Source organism: Heptranchias perlo, chromosome 2 (genome assembly GCF_035084215.1).
Source record: "Heptranchias perlo isolate sHepPer1 chromosome 2, sHepPer1.hap1, whole genome shotgun sequence".
In the NCBI taxonomy this organism is placed as follows: Eukaryota; Metazoa; Chordata; class Chondrichthyes; order Hexanchiformes; family Hexanchidae; genus Heptranchias; species Heptranchias perlo.
Window position 1 is genome coordinate 162,089,400 of NC_090326.1, and position 20,415 is coordinate 162,109,814.

Sequence of the window (20,415 nt, forward strand, 5' to 3'; positions counted from 1 at the left end):
GTCATTGTGATTGGAGGGGGGTTGGATAGAGTAGAGTGTCTTTGTGATTGGAGGGAGGGTTGGATAGAGTAGAGTGTCCTTGTGATTGGAGAGGGTTGGATAGAGTAGAGTGTCTTTGTGATTGGAGGGAGGGTTGGATAGAGTAGAGTGTCCTTGTGATTGGAGAGGGTTGGATAGAGTAGAGTGTCATTGTGATTGGAGGAGGGTTGGATAGAGTAGAGTGTCATTGTGATTGGAGGAGGGTTGGATAGAGTAGAGTGTCTTTGTGATTGGAGGGGGGTTGGATCGAGTAGAGTGTCTTTGTGATGGGGGGAGGGTTGGATAGAGTAGAGTGTCATTGTGATTGGAGGGGGGTTGGATAGAGTAGAGTGTCTTTGTGATTGGAGGGGGGTTGGATCGAGTAGAGTGTCTTTGTGATTGGAGGAGGGTTGGATAGAGTAGAGTGTCATTGTGATTGGAGGGGGGTTGGATAGAGTAGAGTGTCTTTGTGATTGGAGGAGGGTTGGATAGAGTAGAGTGTCATTGTGATTGGAGGGGGGTTGGATAGAGTAGAGTGTCTTTGTGATTGGAGGGGGGTTGGATAGAGTAGAGTGTCTTTGTGATTGGAGGGGGGTTGGATAGAGTAGAGTGTCTTTGTGATTGGAGGAGGGTTGGATAGAGTAGAGTGTCATTGTGATTGGAGGGGGGTTGGATAGAGTAGAGTGTCTTTGTGATTGGAGGAGGGTTGGATAGAGTAGAGTGTCATTGTGATTGGAGGGGGGTTGGATAGAGTAGAGTGTCATTGTGATTGGAGGGGGGTTGGATAGAGTAGAGTGTCTTTGTGATTGGAGGAGGGTTGGATAGAGTAGAGTGTCATTGTGATTGGAGGGGGGTTGGATAGAGTAGAGTGTCTTTGTGATTGGAGGAGGGTTGGATAGAGTAGAGTGTCATTGTGATTGGAGGGGGGTTGGATAGAGTAGAGTGTCTTTGTGATTGGAGGAGGGTTGGATCGAGTAGAGTGTCTTTGTGATTGGAGGGGGGTTGGATCGAGTAGAGTGTCTTTGTGATGGGGGGAGGTTGGATAGAGTAGAGTGTCCTTGTGATTGGAGGGGGGTTGGATCGAGTAGAGTGTCTTTGTGATGGGGGGAGGTTGGATAGAGTAGAGTGTCCTTGTGATTGGAGGGGGGTTGGATAGAGTAGAGTGTCCTTGTGATTGGAGGGGGGTTGGATAGAGTGGAGTGTCCTTGTGATTGGAGGGGGGTTGGATAGAGTAGAGTGTCCTTGTGATTGGAGGGGGGTTGGATAGAGTAGAGTGTCCTTGTGATTGGAGGGGGGTTGGATAGAGTAGAGTGTCATTGTGATTGGAGGGGGGTTGGATCGAGTAGAGTGTCATTGTGATTGGAGGGGGGTTGGATAGAGTAGTGTCTTTGTGATGGGGGGGGGTTGGATAGAGTAGTGTCTTTGTGATGGGGGGGGGTTGGATAGAGTAGTGTCTTTGTGATGGGGGGGGGTTGGATAGAGTAGTGTCTTTGTGATTGGAGGGGGGGTTGGATAGAGTAGAGTGTCATTGTGATTGGGGGGGGGGGGTTGGATAGAGTAGAGTGTCCTTGTGATGGGGGGAGGTTGGATAGAGTAGAGTGTCCTTGTGATTGGAGGGGGGTTGGATAGAGTAGTGTCCTTGTGATTGGAGGGGGGTTGGATAGAGTAGTGTCCTTGTGATTGGAGGGGGGTTGGATAGAGTAGTGTCTTTGTGATTGGGGGGGGGTTGGATAGAGTAGAGTGTCTTTGTGATTGGAGGGGGGTTGGATAGAGTAGAGTGTCTTTGTGATTGGGGGGGGGTTGGATAGAGTAGAGTGTCTTTGTGATTGGAGGGGGGTTGGATCGAGTAGAGTGTCTTTGTGATTGGAGGGGGGTTGGATCGAGTGGAGTGTCCTTGTGATTGGAGGGGGGTTGGATAGAGTAGAGTGTCTTTGTGATTGGAGGGGGGTTGGATCGAGTGGAGTGTCCTTGTGATTGGAGGGGGGTTGGATAGAGTAGAGTGTCTTTGTGATTGGAGGGGGGTTGGATCGAGTAGAGTGTCTTTGTGATTGGAGGGGGGTTGGATCGAGTGGAGTGTCCTTGTGATTGGAGGGGGGTTGGATAGAGTAGAGTGTCATTGTGATTGGAGGGGGGTTGGATAGAGTGGAGTGTCCTTGTGATTGGAGGGGGGTTGGATAGAGTGGAGTGTCCTTGTGATTGGAGGGGGGTTGGATAGAGTAGAGTGTCATTGTGATTGGAGGGGGGTTGGATAGAGTGGAGTGTCCTTGTGATTGGAGGGGGGTTGGATAGAGTAGAGTGTCTTTGTGATTGGAGGGGGGTTGGATAGAGTAGAGTGTCCTTGTGATTGGAGGGGGGTTGGATAGAGTGGAGTGTCATTGTGATTGGAGGGGGGTTGGATAGAGTGGAGTGTCCTTGTGATTGGAGGGGGGTTGGATCGAGTAGAGTGTCTTTGTGATTGGAGGGAGGGTTGGATCGAGTAGAGTGTCTTTGTGATTGGAGGGGGGTTGGATAGAGTAGAGTGTCTTTGTGATTGGAGGGGGGTTGGATCGAGTAGAGTGTCTTTGTGATTGGAGGGGGGTTGGATAGAGTGGAGTGTCTTTGTGATTGGAGGGGGGTTGGATAGAGTAGAGTGTCTTTGTGATTGGAGGGGGGTTGGATAGAGTAGAGTGTCTTTGTGATTGGAGGGGGGTTGGATAGAGTAGAGTGTCTTTGTGATTGGAGGGGGGTTGGATAGAGTAGAGTGTCTTTGTGATTGGAGGGGGGTTGGATCGAGTAGAGTGTCTTTGTGATTGGAGGGGGGTTGGATAGAGTGGAGTGTCCTTGTGATTGGAGGGGGGTTGGATAGAGTAGAGTGTCTTTGTGATTGGAGGGGGGTTGGATAGAGTAGAGTGTCTTTGTGATTGGAGGGGGGTTGGATCGAGTAGAGTGTCTTTGTGATTGGAGGGGGGTTGGATAGAGTAGAGTGTCTTTGTGATTGGAGGGGGGTTGGATAGAGTAGAGTGTCTTTGTGATTGGAGGGGGGTTGGATAGAGTAGAGTGTCTTTGTGATTGGAGGGGGGTTGGATCGAGTAGAGTGTCTTTGTGATTGGAGGGGGGTTGGATAGAGTGGAGTGTCCTTGTGATTGGAGGGGGGTTGGATAGAGTAGAGTGTCTTTGTGATTGGAGGGGGGTTGGATAGAGTGGAGTGTCTTTGTGATTGGAGGGGGGTTGGATAGAGTAGTGTCTTTGTGATTGGAGGGGGGTTGGATAGAGTAGTGTGTCTTTGTGATTGGGGGGGGGGTTGGATAGAGTAGAGTGTCTTTGTGATTGGAGGGGGGGTTGGATAGAGTAGTGTCCTTGTGATTGGAGGGGGGTTGGATAGAGTAGAGTGTCTTTGTGATTGGGGGGGGGTTGGATAGAGTAGTGTCCTTGTGATTGGGGGGGGGGTTGGATAGAGTAGAGTGTCTTTGTGATTGGGGGGGGGTTGGATAGAGTAGTGTCTTTGTGATTGGGGGGGGGTTGGATAGAGTAGAGTGTCTTTGTGATTGGAGGGGGGTTGGATAGAGTAGAGTGTCCTTGTGATTGGGGGGGGGTTGGATAGAGTAGTGTCTTTGTGATTGGGGGGGGGGTTGGATAGAGTAGAGTGTCTTTGTGATTGGGGGGGGGTTGGATAGAGTAGAGTGTCCTTGTGATTGGGGGGGGGTTGGATAGAGTAGTGTCTTTGTGATTGGGGGGGGGTTGGATAGAGTAGTGTCTTTGTGATTGGGGGGGGGGTTGGATAGAGTAGAGTGTCTTTGTGATTGGGGGGGGGTTGGATAGAGTAGAGTGTCCTTGTGATTGGGGGGGGGTTGGATAGAGTAGAGTGTCCTTGTGATTGGGGGGGGGTTGGATAGAGTAGTGTCTTTGTGATTGGGGGGGGGGTTGGATAGAGTAGAGTGTCTTTGTGATTGGGGGGGGGTTGGATAGAGTAGTGTCCTTGTGATTGGGGGGGGGGTTGGATAGAGTAGAGTGTCTTTGTGATTGGGGGGGGGTTGGATAGAGTAGAGTGTCCTTGTGATTGGGGGGGGGTTGGATAGAGTAGTGTCTTTGTGATTGGGGGGGGGTTGGATAGAGTAGTGTCCTTGTGATTGGGGGGGGGTTGGATAGAGTAGAGTGTCCTTGTGATTGGAGGGGGGGTTGGATAGAGTAGAGTGTCTTTGTGATTGGAGGGAGGTTGGATCGAGTAGAGTGTCATTGTGATTGGAGGGGGGTTGGATAGAGTAGAGTGTCATTGTGATTGGAGGGGGGGTTGGATAGAGTGGAGTGTCTTTGTGATTGGAGGGGGGTTGGATAGAGTGGAGTGTCCTTGTGATTGGAGGGGGGTTGGATAGAGTAGAGTGTCATTGTGATTGGAGGGGGGGTTGGATAGAGTAGAGTGTCTTTGTGATTGGAGGGGGGTTGGATAGAGTGGAGTGTCCTTGTGATTGGAGGGGGGTTGGATAGAGTGGAGTGTCCTTGTGATTGGAGGGGGGTTGGATAGAGTAGAGTGTCCTTGTGATTGGAGGGGGGTTGGATAGAGTAGAGTGTCCTTGTGATTGGAGGGGGGTTGGATAGAGTGGAGTGTCCTTGTGATTGGAGGGGGGTTGGATAGAGTAGAGTGTCTTTGTGATTGGAGGGGGGTTGGATAGAGTAGTGTCCTTGTGATTGGAGGGGGGTTGGATAGAGTAGAGTGTCCTTGTGATTGGGGGGGGGTTGGATCGAGTAGAGTGTCTTTGTGATTGGAGGGGGGTTGGATAGAGTAGAGTGTCTTTGTGATTGGAGGGGGGTTGGATAGAGTAGTGTCCTTGTGATTGGGGGGAGGGTTGGATAGAGTAGTGTCCTTGTGATTGGGGGGGGGTTGGATCGAGTAGAGTGTCTTTGTGATTGGAGGGGGGTTGGATAGAGTAGTGTCCTTGTGATTGGGGGGAGGGTTGGATAGAGTAGTGTCTTTGTGATTGGGGGGAGGGTTGGACAGAGTAGTGTCTTTGTGATTGGGGGGGTGGGGAAGAGGTTTGGTAGAAGAGGATCAGCTGTTGAGGTAAATTTTAACGGCCAGGTCAATCCGTTTGTTTGTTTTTCCTTTTCTTTAAGAAATAAAAATCTATTAACAGTGGAGTACAGAAGTGCCTGACGTGAATCAGATTGCGTTATCACTTTAACATAAAGATTACAATTCTCCGTCCAGGAGCGTGCCCCCGCGCACACTTAGAAATGCACCAACCAATTCTGTGCCTCCAACCACTGTGTTTCCCCTTCAGACTTTTGTACACTTGTCATCTTTCCCTCCAGTACAAGTGAGGGAATGCTGCACACACCCACCACTTAAGTTACGTAGACCGAGCTGACTGCCTGTTTTCACGGGTTAGGCCCCAGGCCCTCACCTTCTCGGGGGCTGTGCTGACTCTTTGGGAGTGGGTGTTCAGCCTTCCGCTGGTTTCCTACATCTGCAAACCCGGAAGAGGGGCAGAACATTCCCACATGTCGGAATTGAGCGACGCTGTCCCCTAGGCACCAGGAGCAAGGAGGGCAGTGATTGGTGGGGTGGGGGGAGAGTGTCGTCCCCCGGTTAATGGGTCTCTCTGGGGGCTTTCACTTGGAGACAGGAGATGGGGAGGGTGGGGAAGAGTTGGAACCGGCCGGGTTGAGGGAGCACAGCGTATTGAACTGCCTCACCCAGCCACCGGCCTGTTTGACACTCCTCCTTGCATCCACTTTCACCCAGGGGCTGTGCTGGCCCACTGCACCCCCCCCAGGCTGTCGGAGGACTCGCCTGCTGAAAGCATCAGTGACAGCCAGAGCTCAAGGCAGCTCCCCCCTCCACCCCACTGGTGCCCGGCCCCTCTGGTGAGCACAGCGCATCCCGTTGCAAGGGGGAGAAGAGAGGCAATGGTGGTGATGTCTGCTCAGGTGGCTCGATGTCAAATTTTGTCCGAAATCGCTCCTGTGAAGCGCGTTGGGGATGTTTTGTGGGATGTTGTTGTGGTGTTTGGGGTGGGGTAATTCCCTTGCCCGCGGTTGAGGTCGGGGAGGGGGGAGCTATCAGCTGTTCGGGTGCACACTGCACCTGATTGTCCTACTGCTACCGCCTGCAAATAACGGGCGGTGTGTACAAACAACTTCCAACATCCGCTCCCAATGGGTGAGGTTCACTGCCGGAAGAGGGGAGTCAGACTGTTACCCCCTGCCCCCGCCTCCATCCCCCACTAATCCCCCGCGGCCAAGACGTACGTTTGGAGGCAATATGACAAACAGATTTTGAAAACCTCTCCCAGACCTGGCCCGTTACTGCGTTGGGCACCTTCCCTCGGGTGACAGGTAATAGAGTACAAGAGCAAGGAGGTTATGCTAAACCTTTATAAATCACTGGTTAGGCCTCAGCTGGAGTATTGTGTTCAATTCTGGGCACCACACTTTAGGAAGGATGACAAGGCCTTGGAGAGGGTGCAGAAGAGGTTTATTAGAATGGTACCAGGGATGAGGGATTTCAGTTATGTGGAGAGACTGGAGAAGCTGGGGTTGTTCTCCTCAGAGCAGAGAAGGTTAAGAGGAGATTTAATAGAGGTGTTCAAAATTCAGATGGGTTTTGATAGAGTAGATAGGGAGAAACTTTTTCCACTGGCAGGAGGGTCGGTAACCAGAGGACACAGATTTAAGATCATTGGCAAAAGAACCAAAGGAGAGTTGGAGAGAAATGTTTTTTAAGTAGCAACTTGTGATGATCTGGAGCGCAAAGGGCGGTGGAAGCAGATTCAATAGTAACTTTCAAAAGGGAATTGGATAAATACTTGAAGGGGAAAATTTGTAGGGCTACTGGGGAAAGAGCAGGGGAATGGGACTAATTGGATAGTTCTTCCAAAGAGCCGGCACGAGCACGGTGGGCCGAATGGCCTCCCACTGTGCTGCATTCTGTGATTCGATGGTAAGCTGAGCCTTGGTATCTTGCCAACAGTGCTCTGAACAAAGGCTGCCGGTGTGTGGAGTTGGACTGCTGGGACGGGCGGGACGGAGAGCCGGTCATTTATCACGGCTACACCTTAACCTCAAAGATCCTCTTCAAGGACGTGATCCAAGCCATCAAGGAATACGCCTTTAAGGTAAGCCGAGACTCGCGGGGCTCTGTGCGAGCCCCCCCCGGTCGCGGGTTCAGTTGCTCCGCCCGTCGCAGGTCGGGAAAAGCCCTCTTGGCATCGAAAGCGAAGTGACGGGGGGGGGAAAAACTCGGTGCGGCTGGGAGTTAGGCGCTGACCTTTCACCTCTGGCACTTGGCGTTACAGCCAGCCCAGGCCAAAGGGACGAGCAACAGCAGCGGCAGCCTGCGTTTAGAAAGGACAGAACTTGCTTTTACACTGCACCTTTCACCACCTCAGGACGCCCCAAAGCGCTTCCCGACGCGGCAGGAAATTTAAGCACAGCAAGATCCCACAAACAGCGATGTGACAATGACCAGATCATCTGTTTCGAGTGGTGTTGGTCGAGGGATGAATATTGGCCAGGACACCGGGGAGAACTCCCCTGCTCCTCTTCAAATAGTGCAATGGGGTCTTTTACGTCCGCCTGACAGGACCCCAAGTTTGATGTCCCGTCCGAAAGACAGTGCAGCACTCCCTCAGCACCGGACTGGAGTGTCAGCCTAGATTATAGGCTTAAATCTCTGGAATGGGACTTGAACCCACGACCATTTCCGACTCAGAAGCGAGAGAGCTACCGACCGAGCCACGGCTGACGCCATATTTAATGTAGTAAAACGCCCCCAGGTGCTGTCTCCTCTCTGACTAAGGGTCTGTCGTGAGCTGAGTTTGACGGTCTGAACCCAGCTTCTGCTGGGCGTGGGCCCATGGTACGGAGCTGGGGCCTGCATGGCACCAATTGGCACAGATTGGCACAGTGACAAGGCTGGCCGGTGTGGAGTGCTGAGGGGGGGCCCAGGTGCATCGCCAGGGCAGAATAGAGAGAAAAAAAAACTTGCACTTAAACGGTGTTTTTATGTCCTCAGTACATTTTGAAGTATAATCACTGTTGTAATAACAGCAACATAGTAAGACGTCCCAAGGCGCTCCACAGGAGTGTTTTCAAACAGAATCTGACACCGAGCCACATAAGGAGATATTAGGACAGGTGACCAAAAGCTTGGTCAAAGAGGTAGGTTTTAAGGAGCGTCTTAAAGGAGGAGAGGGAGGCGGAGAGGTTCAGGGAGGGAATTCCAGAGCTTGGGGCCCAGGCAGCTGAAGGCACGGCCGCCAATGGTGGAGCGATTAAAATCGGGGATGCGCAAGAAGCAAGGCAAACGCAGCAGCGAAAACGCGCATAGCAAGATCCCACAAACAGCAAATGTCTGCTTCTGGCGATCTTGGTTGAGGGGATGAGTAGTTGGAAAACCTCCCTGCTATTTTTTTTTTTAAAAAGTTCCATCAGATCTTTTACGCCCACCTGAAAAGGCAGGTGGGGCCTCGGTTTAACATCTCGTGTGAAAGCCAGAGGGAGCTTTGCTCCGCGTCTAGCTGTGCTCCACCTGACCCAGGACTGTTCCATTTCCCACCACTAACATCCCTTGACGACTATGATGTTTATTCCTTTTTTCAAAAAAAAATGTTAAGCAGTAAAGTCATCCAGAACAGAGAGTTCCGGGCTCAATCTCCCATCTCTACCAAGTGTGCAGGCCGTGGTCAGTGCTACGTTTTGGCCTCAGTTCCCAGTGGGGGGGCGGGGGGACGTTGGGGTTCCCACTCCTGATCACTATCTTATGTTTCCCCATTGGAAGTGTTGGGAGAGGACAGGGATCAGCTTTGGCTGTGAAGTCTACCATAGTCAAATAGCCTGCCTGTCTCGGCACAGAATTGTTTGTTCCCTGTGTGTAAATATCGTAGGGGAATACAGAGGGCTGGAAGTTTTGTTACAGTTGTATAAAGCTCTGGTTAGACCCCATCTGGAGATACTGCATTCAGTCCTGGGCACCGCACCTCAGGAAGGAGATATTGGCCTTGGAGGGGGTGCAGCGCAGATTCACCAGAATGATACCGGGGCTAAAAGGGTTAAATTATGAGGACAGGCTGCACAGACTAGGCTTGTATTCCCTTGAGTATAGAAGATTAAGGGGTGATCTAATTGAGGTGTTTAAGATGATTAAAGGATTTGATAGGGTAGATAGAGAGAAACTATTTCCTCTGGTGGGAGAGTCCAGAACAAGGGGGCATAACCTTAAAATTAGAGCTCGGCCGTTCAGAGGGTGGTGTCAGGAGGCACTTCTTCACACAAAGGGTAGTGGAAATCTGGAACTCTCTTCCCCCAAAAAGCTGTTGAGGCCGGGGGTCAATTGAAAATTTCAAAACTGAGATTGATCGATTTTTGTTAGGTAAAGGGTTTAAAGGTTATGGAACCAAGGTGGGTAAATGGAGTTAAGATACAGATCAGCCACGATCTAATTGAATGGTGGAACAGGCTCGAGGGGCTGAATGGCCTCCTCCTGTTCCTATTTTCAATACTACAAGTGGGTTCAAACTGTTATTTTGAGGGCTGGAGTACTGGCCCTGGACTACTGGCACTTCAGCCCTTGGCAGTCCAGCCGAAGCAGTCCTATTCACACTTAGGATCTGGTTCACTGGTTTGTCCCGTTCGAATTTTGTGGGCTCCTGAGGATGGAAATAGCCCTTCTTTTAGCGCTGGTGGCGTTTAAACCCTAAATCGCACCAAAATCCATCAGCGCCAGCAACTTGAAATATAATCAAATTAACGGGAACGTGGATTTAAACTTTATCTGCGGCTAACGAAGGTGAAAGCTCGGTCGCTGTCTTCCAGTAACCCCCGGCCAAGGTGGATGCAGTAGTTTGATGAGCCGGTTTTCACTCTGTGAATTCACTTAATCCTCCCTGTGGGTTCCTAGTCCGGTCACTTGATGCAGCTGTTAAAACAAATTGTTTTAAGCAAATCTTCATACACTCTGTTATGCAATTTTTGTGCGTTACTCTTCAGTCTGCCTGACGGTCTTAAGTAAAATGCAGAAGTCTGAAACTGGAACAGATCAGCCAGGCGGGAAAAAAAGAAAGAACTTGTGTTTCTATAAGCGTGCTTTTCACGACCTCCGGACGTCCCAAAGGGTTTACAGCCAATGAAGTACTTTTGAAGTGTAGTCGCTGTTACAAAGTCTCGCTTTCTGATGGTTGGTTCTTTGTAACATCTGAGTGTTTGTTTGATAGCAGAACTATGAATTAAATCTCAGGAGCTGGATTGGAATGATGGAACATTCGATCCCATCGTTCCAAAATACCAACCGTACCCAAATATGGTGTAGAATGTGATTGGTTGACGCTTAACCAATCAATACCCAGGAAATTAATCCTGCCTATACATTGGACACAGAGGAAATGATGTACTGGAGATGGATTTTTATAGAATTTACAGCACAGAAACAGGCCATTCGGCCCAACTGGTCTGTGCTGGTCTTTATGCTCCACACGAGCCTCCTCCCACCCAACTTGATCCAACCCTATCAGCATATCCTTCTATTCCTTTCTCCCTCTTGTGTTTATCTAGCTTCCCCTTAAATGCATCTAAACTATTCACCTCAACCGCTCCTTGTGGTAGCGAGTTCCACATTCTCACCACTCCCTGGGTAAAGAAGTTTCTCCTGAATCCCTTATTGGATTTATTAGTGACTATCTTATATTTATGATCCCTAGTTCTGGTCTCCCCCACAAATGGGAACATCTTCTCCACGTCTACCCTATCAAACCCTTTCATAATCATAAAGCCCTCTATCAGCTCACCCCTAAACAAACCTTGGTAGATCAGGGCGGATTATTTCAATAGCTTAGCTTCCCAGCACTGGTCACGCCCGGGAGCTAGGCCTCAGTCAAAGGGGGGCAATTATATCAACACTACTCTTCACCTACAGTGACCGCTGCTCCTCTAGTCCCATCTCCTCGTTGCGGGGAGAAGCCTGCCCGAAGTAGTGACCTTTTTTTTTTTGTGGTGTTTGTTTTGCAGGCCTCTCCCTATCCTGTCATCCTGTCCCTGGAGAATCACTGCAGTATAGAGCAGCAGACCGTCATGGCCCAACACATGAAGACTATCCTGGGAGACATGCTACTCACCAGAACCATCGATGGCAAGATGCCCACCACCTTCCCCTCGCCTGAGGTAAGGACCGTGCATATTAGAGTTCAATTAAGAAAATGGGAAAGCACCAAACAGGAACAGGCCATTCTGCCCATCAAGCTTCCACAGAGCCTGTGTAGTCTCCTACCTCCTCATCAACTCTACCCCACCCGTTTAATCTCTTACCACAGACTCTATAATCTGCTCAATCAGGGATTCGAACCCCACCGTGTTGTCTCCTGAGGGAAGGCTGTCTATAAAATTTCCCTAATCCCCACAGGCAAACCCCAGAACATTCAGTGTCACATCTCAACACTCGCGCTTCCTCCAGAGGGACCCCTCCCCCTCCCACTGACCTCCGGAGCCACCATCCCCCTCCCGCTGACCACCAGGAACACCATCCCCCCCCCCCCACTGCCCCCACTGACCTCAAGGGACACGATCGCCCTCCCACTGACCACCAGAGACACCATCCTCCTCCCACTGACCACCAGAGACACCATCCCCCTCCCGCTGACCTCCAGGGACACCATCCCCCTCCCACTGACCTCCAGGGACACCATCCCCCTCCCACTGACCTCCAGGGACACCATCCCCCTCCCACTGACCTCCAGGGACACCATCCCCCTCCCACTGACCTCCAGGGACACCATCCCCCTCCCACTGACCTCCAGGGACACCATCCCCCTCCCACTCACCACCATAGACACGATCCCCCTCCCGCTGACCTCCAGGGACACGATCCCCCTCCCGCTGACCTCCAGGGACACGATCCCCCTCCCACTGACCTCCAGGGACACCATCCCCCTCCCACTGACCTCCAGGGACACCATCCCCCTCCCACTGACCACCAGAGACACCATCCCCCTCCCCGGACCTCCAGGGACACGATCCCCCTCCCACTGACCACCAGAGATACTATCCCGCTCCCGCTGACCACCAGGGACACGATCCCCCTCCCACTGACCACCAGGGACACGATCCCCCTCCCGCTGACCACCAGGGACACGATCCCCCTCCCGCTGACCTCCAGGGACACGATCCCCCTCCCGCTGACCTCCAGGGACACCATCCCCCTCCCCGGACCTTCAGGGACACCATCCCCCTCCCGCTGACCTCCAGGAACACGATCCCCCTCCCGCGGACCTCCAGGGACATGATCCCCCTCCCACTGACCACCAGAGATACCGTTCCCCTCCCACTGACCACCAGAGATACTATCCCGCTCCCGCTGACCACCAGGGACACGATCCCCCTCCCACTGACCACCAGGGACACGATCCCCCTCCCACTGACCTCCAGGAACACCATCCCCCACCCGCTGACCACCAGGGACACCATCCCCCTCCCCGGACCTTCAGGGACACCATCCCCCTCCCGCTGACCTCCAGGAACACCATCCTCCTTCCGCTGACCACCAGGGACACCATCCCCCTCCCCGGACCTCCAGAGACACCGGCCCCCTCCCGCGGACCACCAGGGACACGATCCCCCTCCCCGGACCACCAGGGACACCATCCTCCTCCCACTGACCACCAGAGACACCATCCCCCTCCCGCTGACCTCAAGGGGCACGATCCGCCTCCCGCTGACCTCCAATGACACGATCCCCCTCCCACTGACCTCCAGGGACACGATCCCCCTCCCACTGACCTCCAGGGACACGATCCCCCTCCCACTGACCTCCAGGGACACCATCCCCCTCCCACTGACCTCCAGGGACACCATCCCCCTCCCACTGACCTCCAGGGACACCATCCCCCTCCCACTGACCTCCAGGGACACCATCCCCCTCCCGCTGACCACCAGAGACACGATCCCCCTCCCATTGACCACCATAGACACGATCCCCCTCCCGCTGACCTCCAGGGACACGATCCCCCTCCCACTGACCTCCAGGGACACGATCCCCCTCCCACTGACCTCCAGGAACACCATCCCCCTCCCGCTGACCTCCAGGGACACCATCCCCCTCCCACTGACCTCCAGGGACACCATCCCCCTCCCGCTGACCTCCAGGGACACCATCCCCCTCCCGCGGGCCTCCAGAGACGCCGGCCCCCTCCCCGGACCTCCAGGGACACGATCCCCCTCCCGCTGACCACCAGAGATACTATCCCGCTCCCGCTGACCACCAGGGACACGATCCCCCTCCCGCTGACCACCAGGGACACGATCCCCCTCCCGCTGACCTCCAGGGACACGATCCCCCTCCCGCTGACCTCCAGGGACACGATCCCCCTCCCGCTGACCTCCAGGGACACGATCCCCCTCCCGCTGACCTCCAGGAACACGATCCCCCTCCCGCTGACCTCCAGGGACACGATCCCCCTCCCGCTGACCTCCAGGGACACGATCCCCCTCCCGCTGACCTCCAGGGACACGATCCCCCTCCAGGGACACGATCCCCCTCCCGCTGACCTCCAGGGACACGATCCCCCTCCCGCTGACCTCCAGGGACACGATCCCCCTCCCGCTGACCTCCAGGGACACGATCCCCCTCCCGCTGACCTCCAGGGACACCATCCCCCTCCCGCGGGCCTCCAGAGACGCCGGCCCCCTCCCTGGACCTCCAGGGACATGATCCCCCTCCTGCGGACCTCCAGGGACATGATCCCCCTCCCACTGACCACCAGAGATACCGGTCCCCTCCCACTGACCACCAGGGACACGATCCCCCTCCCGCTGACCTCCAGGGACACGATCCCCCTCCCGCTGACCTCCAGGGACACCATCCCCCTCCCCGGACCTTCAGGGACACCATCCCCCTCCCGCTGACCTCCAGGAACACGATCCCCCTCCCGCGGACCTCCAGGGACATGATCCCCCTCCCACTGACCACCAGAGATACCGTTCCCCTCCCACTGACCACCAGAGATACTATCCCGCTCCCGCTGACCACCAGGGACACGATCCCCCTCCCACTGACCACCAGGGACACGATCCCCCTCCCACTGACCTCCAGGAACACCATCCCCCACCCGCTGACCACCAGGGACACCATCCCCCTCCCCGGACCTTCAGGGACACCATCCCCCTCCCGCTGACCTCCAGGAACACCATCCTCCTTCCGCTGACCACCAGGGACACCATCCCCCTCCCCGGACCTCCAGAGACACCGGCCCCCTCCCGCGGACCACCAGGGACACGATCCCCCTCCCCGGACCACCAGGGACACCATCCTCCTCCCACTGACCACCAGAGACACCATCCCCCTCCCGCTGACCTCAAGGGGCACGATCCGCCTCCCGCTGACCTCCAATGACACGATCCCCCTCCCACTGACCTCCAGGGACACGATCCCCCTCCCACTGACCTCCAGGGACACGATCCCCCTCCCACTGACCTCCAGGGACACCATCCCCCTCCCACTGACCTCCAGGGACACCATCCCCCTCCCACTGACCTCCAGGGACACCATCCCCCTCCCACTGACCTCCAGGGACACCATCCCCCTCCCGCTGACCACCAGAGACACGATCCCCCTCCCATTGACCACCATAGACACGATCCCCCTCCCGCTGACCTCCAGGGACACGATCCCCCTCCCACTGACCTCCAGGGACACGATCCCCCTCCCACTGACCTCCAGGAACACCATCCCCCTCCCGCTGACCTCCAGGGACACCATCCCCCTCCCACTGACCTCCAGGGACACCATCCCCCTCCCGCTGACCTCCAGGGACACCATCCCCCTCCCGCGGGCCTCCAGAGACGCCGGCCCCCTCCCCGGACCTCCAGGGACACGATCCCCCTCCCGCTGACCACCAGAGATACTATCCCGCTCCCGCTGACCACCAGGGACACGATCCCCCTCCCGCTGACCACCAGGGACACGATCCCCCTCCCGCTGACCTCCAGGGACACGATCCCCCTCCCGCTGACCTCCAGGGACACGATCCCCCTCCCGCTGACCTCCAGGGACACGATCCCCCTCCCGCTGACCTCCAGGAACACGATCCCCCTCCCGCTGACCTCCAGGGACACGATCCCCCTCCCGCTGACCTCCAGGGACACGATCCCCCTCCCGCTGACCTCCAGGGACACGATCCCCCTCCAGGGACACGATCCCCCTCCCGCTGACCTCCAGGGACACGATCCCCCTCCCGCTGACCTCCAGGGACACGATCCCCCTCCCGCTGACCTCCAGGGACACGATCCCCCTCCCGCTGACCTCCAGGGACACCATCCCCCTCCCGCGGGCCTCCAGAGACGCCGGCCCCCTCCCTGGACCTCCAGGGACATGATCCCCCTCCTGCGGACCTCCAGGGACATGATCCCCCTCCCACTGACCACCAGAGATACCGGTCCCCTCCCACTGACCACCAGGGACACGATCCCCCTCCCACTGACCACCAGGGACACCATCCCCCTCCCCGGACCTTCAGGGACACCATCCCCCTCCCGCTGACCTCCAGGAACACCATCCTCCTTCCGCTGACCACCAGGGACACGATCCCCCTCCCCGGACCTCCAGAGACGCCGGCCCCCTCCCGCGGACCACCAGGGACACGATCCCCCTCCCGCGGACCACCAGGGACACGATCCCCCTCCCCGGACCACCAGGGACACCATCCCCCTCCCGCGGACCACCAGGGACACGATCCCCCTCCCCGGACCACCAGGGACACGATCCCCCTCCCCGGACCACCAGGGACACGATCCCCCTCCCCGGACCACCAGGGACACGATCCCCCTCCCCGGACCACCAGGGACACCATCCCCCTCCCGCGGGCCTCCGGAGACGCCGGCCCCCTCCCCGGACCTCCAGAGACACCGACCCCCTCCCGCGGACCACCATCTCCCCCTCTTCCCAACACCAGAAAGAAAAGGAAAACTGACTCCCCTTCGCCAAACCCTCATGACCAGAGATTGTAAATGTTACACCCTTGTTCAAAAAAAGGGTGTAAGGACAAACCCAGCAACTACAGGCCAGTGAGTTTAATCTCGGTGGTGGGGAAACTTTTTGAAATGATAATCCGGGACAGAATTAACAGTCACTTGGACAAGTGTGGATTGATTAGGGAAAGCCAGCACGGATTTGTTAAAGGCAAATCGTGTTTAACTAACCTGATAGAGTTTTTTGATGAGGTAACAGAGAGGGTAGATATGGGCAATGCAGTTGATGTGGTGTATATGGACTTTCAAAAGGCGTTTGATAAAGTGCCGCATGGGAGGATTATCATCAAGATTGCGGCCTATGGAATAAAGGGGGCAGTAGCAACATGGATACAGAATTGGCTAAGGGACAGGAAACAGAGAGTAGTGGTGAACGGTTGTTTTTCGGACTGGAGGGAGGTGTACAGTGGTGTTCCCCAGGGGTCAGTGCTGGGACCACTGCTTTTCTTGATATATATTAATGACTTAGATTTAGGTGTACAGGGCACAATTTCAAATGACACAAAGCTTGAAAGTGTAGTAAACAGTGAGGAGGATAGTGATAGACTTCAAGAGGATATAGACAGGCTGGTGGCATGGACGGACACGTGGTAGATGAAATTTAACGCAGAAAGATGTGAAGTGATACATTTCAGTAGGAAGAACGAGGAGAGGCAATATAAACTAAAGGGCACAACTCTAAAAGGGGTACAGGAACAGAGAGATCTGGGGCTTTATGTACACAAATGGTTGAAGGTGGCAGAGCAGGTTGAGAAAGCGGTTTAAAAAGCATACGGGATCCTGGGCTTTATAAATAGAGGCATAGAGTACAAAAGTATGTAAGCCATGATGAACATTTATAAAACACTGGTTCGGCACAACTGGTGTATTGTGTCCAGTTCTGGGCACCGCATTTCAGCAAAGATGTGAAGGCCTTAGAGCGGGTGCAGAAGAGATTTACTAGAATGATTCCAGGGATGAGGGACTTTAGTTATGTGGAGAGACTGGAGAAGCTGGGGTTGTTCTCCTTGGAACAGAGACGGTTGTGAGGAGATTTGATAGAGGTGTTCAAAATCATGAAGGGTCTAGACAGAGTAGATAGAGAGAAACTGTTCCCATTGGCGGAAGGGTCAAGAACCAGAGGGCATAGATTTAAGGTGATTGGCAAAAGAACCAAAGATGACATGAGGGAAAACTTTTTTACACAGCGAGTGGTTAGGATCTGGAATGCACTGCTCGAGGGGGTGGTGGAGGCAGATTCAATCATGGCCTTCAAAAGATAACTGGATAAGTACTTGAAAGGCAAAGATATGCAGGGCTACGGGGGTAGGGCGGGGGAGTGGGACTAGCTGGATTACTCTTGCATAGAGCCGGCACGGACTCGATGGGCCGAATGGCCTCTTTCTGTGCTGTAACCTTCCTATGATTCAATGACAGTTGGTATAGACGTGGTCTAGTGTGATCTATACGGACCAGGAAGGCCTTCACTCTGGTCCGTCGTCTATGCTGAACTGGCTGACGTCAGCAAGATCATCACAGTTGGCCTCAGTGCCGCTGCACTGGGAACGGTAAAAGCCTGAACTTGACGGCATCTGAGGACACCCCCACCCCTGCTAGAAGTTCACGCGGGAGTGTGGACGCTGGATGAGGGGTGGTTGGGCTTCAGTTATGAAGGCCTCCGTTGTCAAATAGCTTGCCAACGCTCGCCGTCGGTACTTTCACACGAGGGAAAGTTGTATGAACGCGCACACCCAGCCCGGAGTCTCGCCCGCCGGGAGCACGCATCAGGAATTCACGTTCACGCACAACACTCCGCCCCCCCCCCCCCCCTCCCCCACCACACAATTTCCCGCCCCTTTAAATTAAAACTAATGTAGGGGGAAACCGCGGATGGGTGCACGGACGGGGGAATTTCCGACATGCGCGCACCCCAGCGGGCAAGGTGGGAGCCCCCCCCCCCTCGTTGAGTGCCACCCTCTCGAAGGACGGCCACTCGAATGCGGTATTCGAGGCCGACCAGCAGCCACGAGGCTGGAGGCCAGTGGGAAGTCTGCCCCCTGTGGGAGGGAGGATAAAGTGACGCGAGGGGAAACTTAAAACCAGCGCTTGCAAATACTTCCCCGTGGTACAGGCGGGCTTTTAAAGAGCTTGGCTTAGATCAGAACCAGTTTGTACAGCGACAACTTGCATTTAATGTAGTAAAATGTCCCAAGGCCCTCCGCAGGACACCGAGCCACATCAGGAGGTATTAGGACAAGTGACCAAAAGCTTGGTCAAAGAGGTAGGTTTTAAGGAGCGTCTTAAAGGAGGCGAGAGAGGTGGAGATACGGAGAGGTTTAGGGAGGGAATTCCAGAGCTTAGGGCCGAGGCAGCTGATTGACGGCCGCCAATGGAGGAGCGATTAAAATCGGGGGATGCGCGAGAGGCCAGGGTTGGAGGAGCGCAGAGATCTCGGAGGGTTGTAGGGCTGGAGGAGGTCACAGAGATAGGGAGGGGGGGAGGCCATGGAGGGATTTGAAAACAAGGATGAGAATTTTAAAATCGAGGCGTTCCCGGACCGGGAGCCAATGTAGATCGGCGAGCACAGGGGTGATGGATGAACGGGACTTGGTGCGAGTTAGGATACAGACAGCAGAGCTCCTCCGAGAACCAAACTCCTTCACAGCACATCGCCGTGAGGGGTCCGGCTTGGCAAGAGAAGATTCAGGGAATTCCACTCGTCACAATCGAGCAGCTCAAAAGGTCGATGCAGGCCGAGAGCTTTTTGTCAAAACAAATGGATGTTTCATAGAGAGAGAAAGAGAGAGAAAGGAAGGGATTCAGTAGTCTGGAACGAATGGTTTCCTCGTGCCGCTGTGTTAAGGGGTCATACGCACCAGCCTTGGGCTCCCACTTAACCCAAGTACAAAGGGGGATTGTGTCGTCCAACACGGCAACAAGTTTTTTTTTATTCGAACGATGGAGGCCAAGTTAAAAATTAAACTTGTCCCCCTCCCCTCTCCCCCCGCACCCAGTGGTTTAGTGGTAAACGTACAATGTCATACCAAACCGCAGTGGGTGGTCCCAGGTTCCACTCCGCCCCTTTTGCCGGCCGGTGTTGAGTCCGCCGATCTCAGCCGGCTGGTGGTAACCATGGCTACGGTGGCCTTGGAATTCCTCTGCGCTCGCTGACCTACATTGGCTCCCGGTCCGGGAACGCCTCGATTTTAAAATTCTCATCCTTGTTTTCAAATCCCTCCATGGCCTCGCCCCCTCCCTATCTCTGTAACCTCCTCCAGCCTTACAACCCTCCGAGATCTCTGCGCTCCTCCAATTCAGGCTTCTTGCACATTCCAGATTTTAATCGCTCCACCATTGGCGGCCGTGCCTTCAGCTGCCTGGGCCCTAAGCTCTGGAATTCCCTCCCTAAACCTCTCCGCCTCTCTCTCCTCCTTTAAGACGCTCCTTAAAAACCTACCTCTTTGACCAAGCTTTTGGTCACCTGTCCTAATATCTCCTTATGTGGCCCGGTGTCAAATTTTGTTTGATAATCGCTCCTGTGAAGCACCTTGGGACGTTTTACTACGTTAAAGGCGCTATATAAATGCAGGTTGCTGTTGTTGTGCTTTGAAGGAGCAAATGGAGCCAGGGTTTTTCCTGCTGATCACCATCCAGTGATTTCCTCCCCCCACCTTTACTGGAACGTACTTGTGCGCGTGGGCATCATGTGAGGACAGGATCGGGCTCCGCTGTGATGGCCTTCACAGTCAAATAGCCTGCTTTCACTGCCTGGGCTCATCACACGTGCGGACACTTGGGCGAGGCACGGGATGCCAATGTGAATCCATGGAACCAAGCCCTGACGACCAGTCGGGAGAGGGGAAGGGGGAGGAAAACCGGGGAACTGAATTGGCAAGAATCCTCTCTCTCACTCTGGAGAAACGGATCCATCGGAAATAACTCCTTGGAATTTTATTTCTATTGGAATATAATTGAAAAGCAAGGAAGTTATGTTAAACTTGTATCGAACCTTGGTTAGAGCACACTCGGAATACGGTGAACAGTTCTGGTCTCCGGATTGTAAAAAGGATATAGAGGCACTGGAGAGGGTGCAAAAAAAATTTACTAGGATGATATCAGAACTGAGAGTTTATAACTATCAGGAAGGATTGAGCAGGCTGGGGCTCTTTTCTCTAGAAAAGAGAAGGCTGAGGGGTGACCTGATAGAGGTCTTTAAGATTATGAAACGGTTTGATAGGGTAGACGTAGAGAAAATGTTTCCACTTGTGGGGGAGACCAAAACTAGAGGTTATGAATATAAATTAATCGCTAATAAATCCAATAGGGAATTCAGGAGAAACTACTTTACCCAGAGAGTGGTTAGAATGTGGAACTCGCTACCACAAGGAGTAGTTGAGGTGAATATCAGAGATACATTGAAGGGGAAGCTAA

General features: G+C 54.2%; 1 protein-coding gene across 2 annotated transcripts in view; it reads left to right on the forward strand.

Moving 5' to 3' along the window:
- Nucleotides 1-20,415, forward strand: part of plcd1a (phospholipase C, delta 1a) — a 137,662-nt gene that overhangs the window by 94,854 nt on the left and 22,393 nt on the right. For both annotated transcript variants that reach the window (XM_067968351.1, XM_067968348.1), the window contains exons 7-8: nucleotides 6,965-7,109; nucleotides 10,996-11,148. In XM_067968351.1, coding sequence (XP_067824452.1) covers nucleotides 6,965-7,109; nucleotides 10,996-11,148 — 298 coding nt within the window. The remainder of the gene's footprint in view (nucleotides 1-6,964; nucleotides 7,110-10,995; nucleotides 11,149-20,415) is intronic.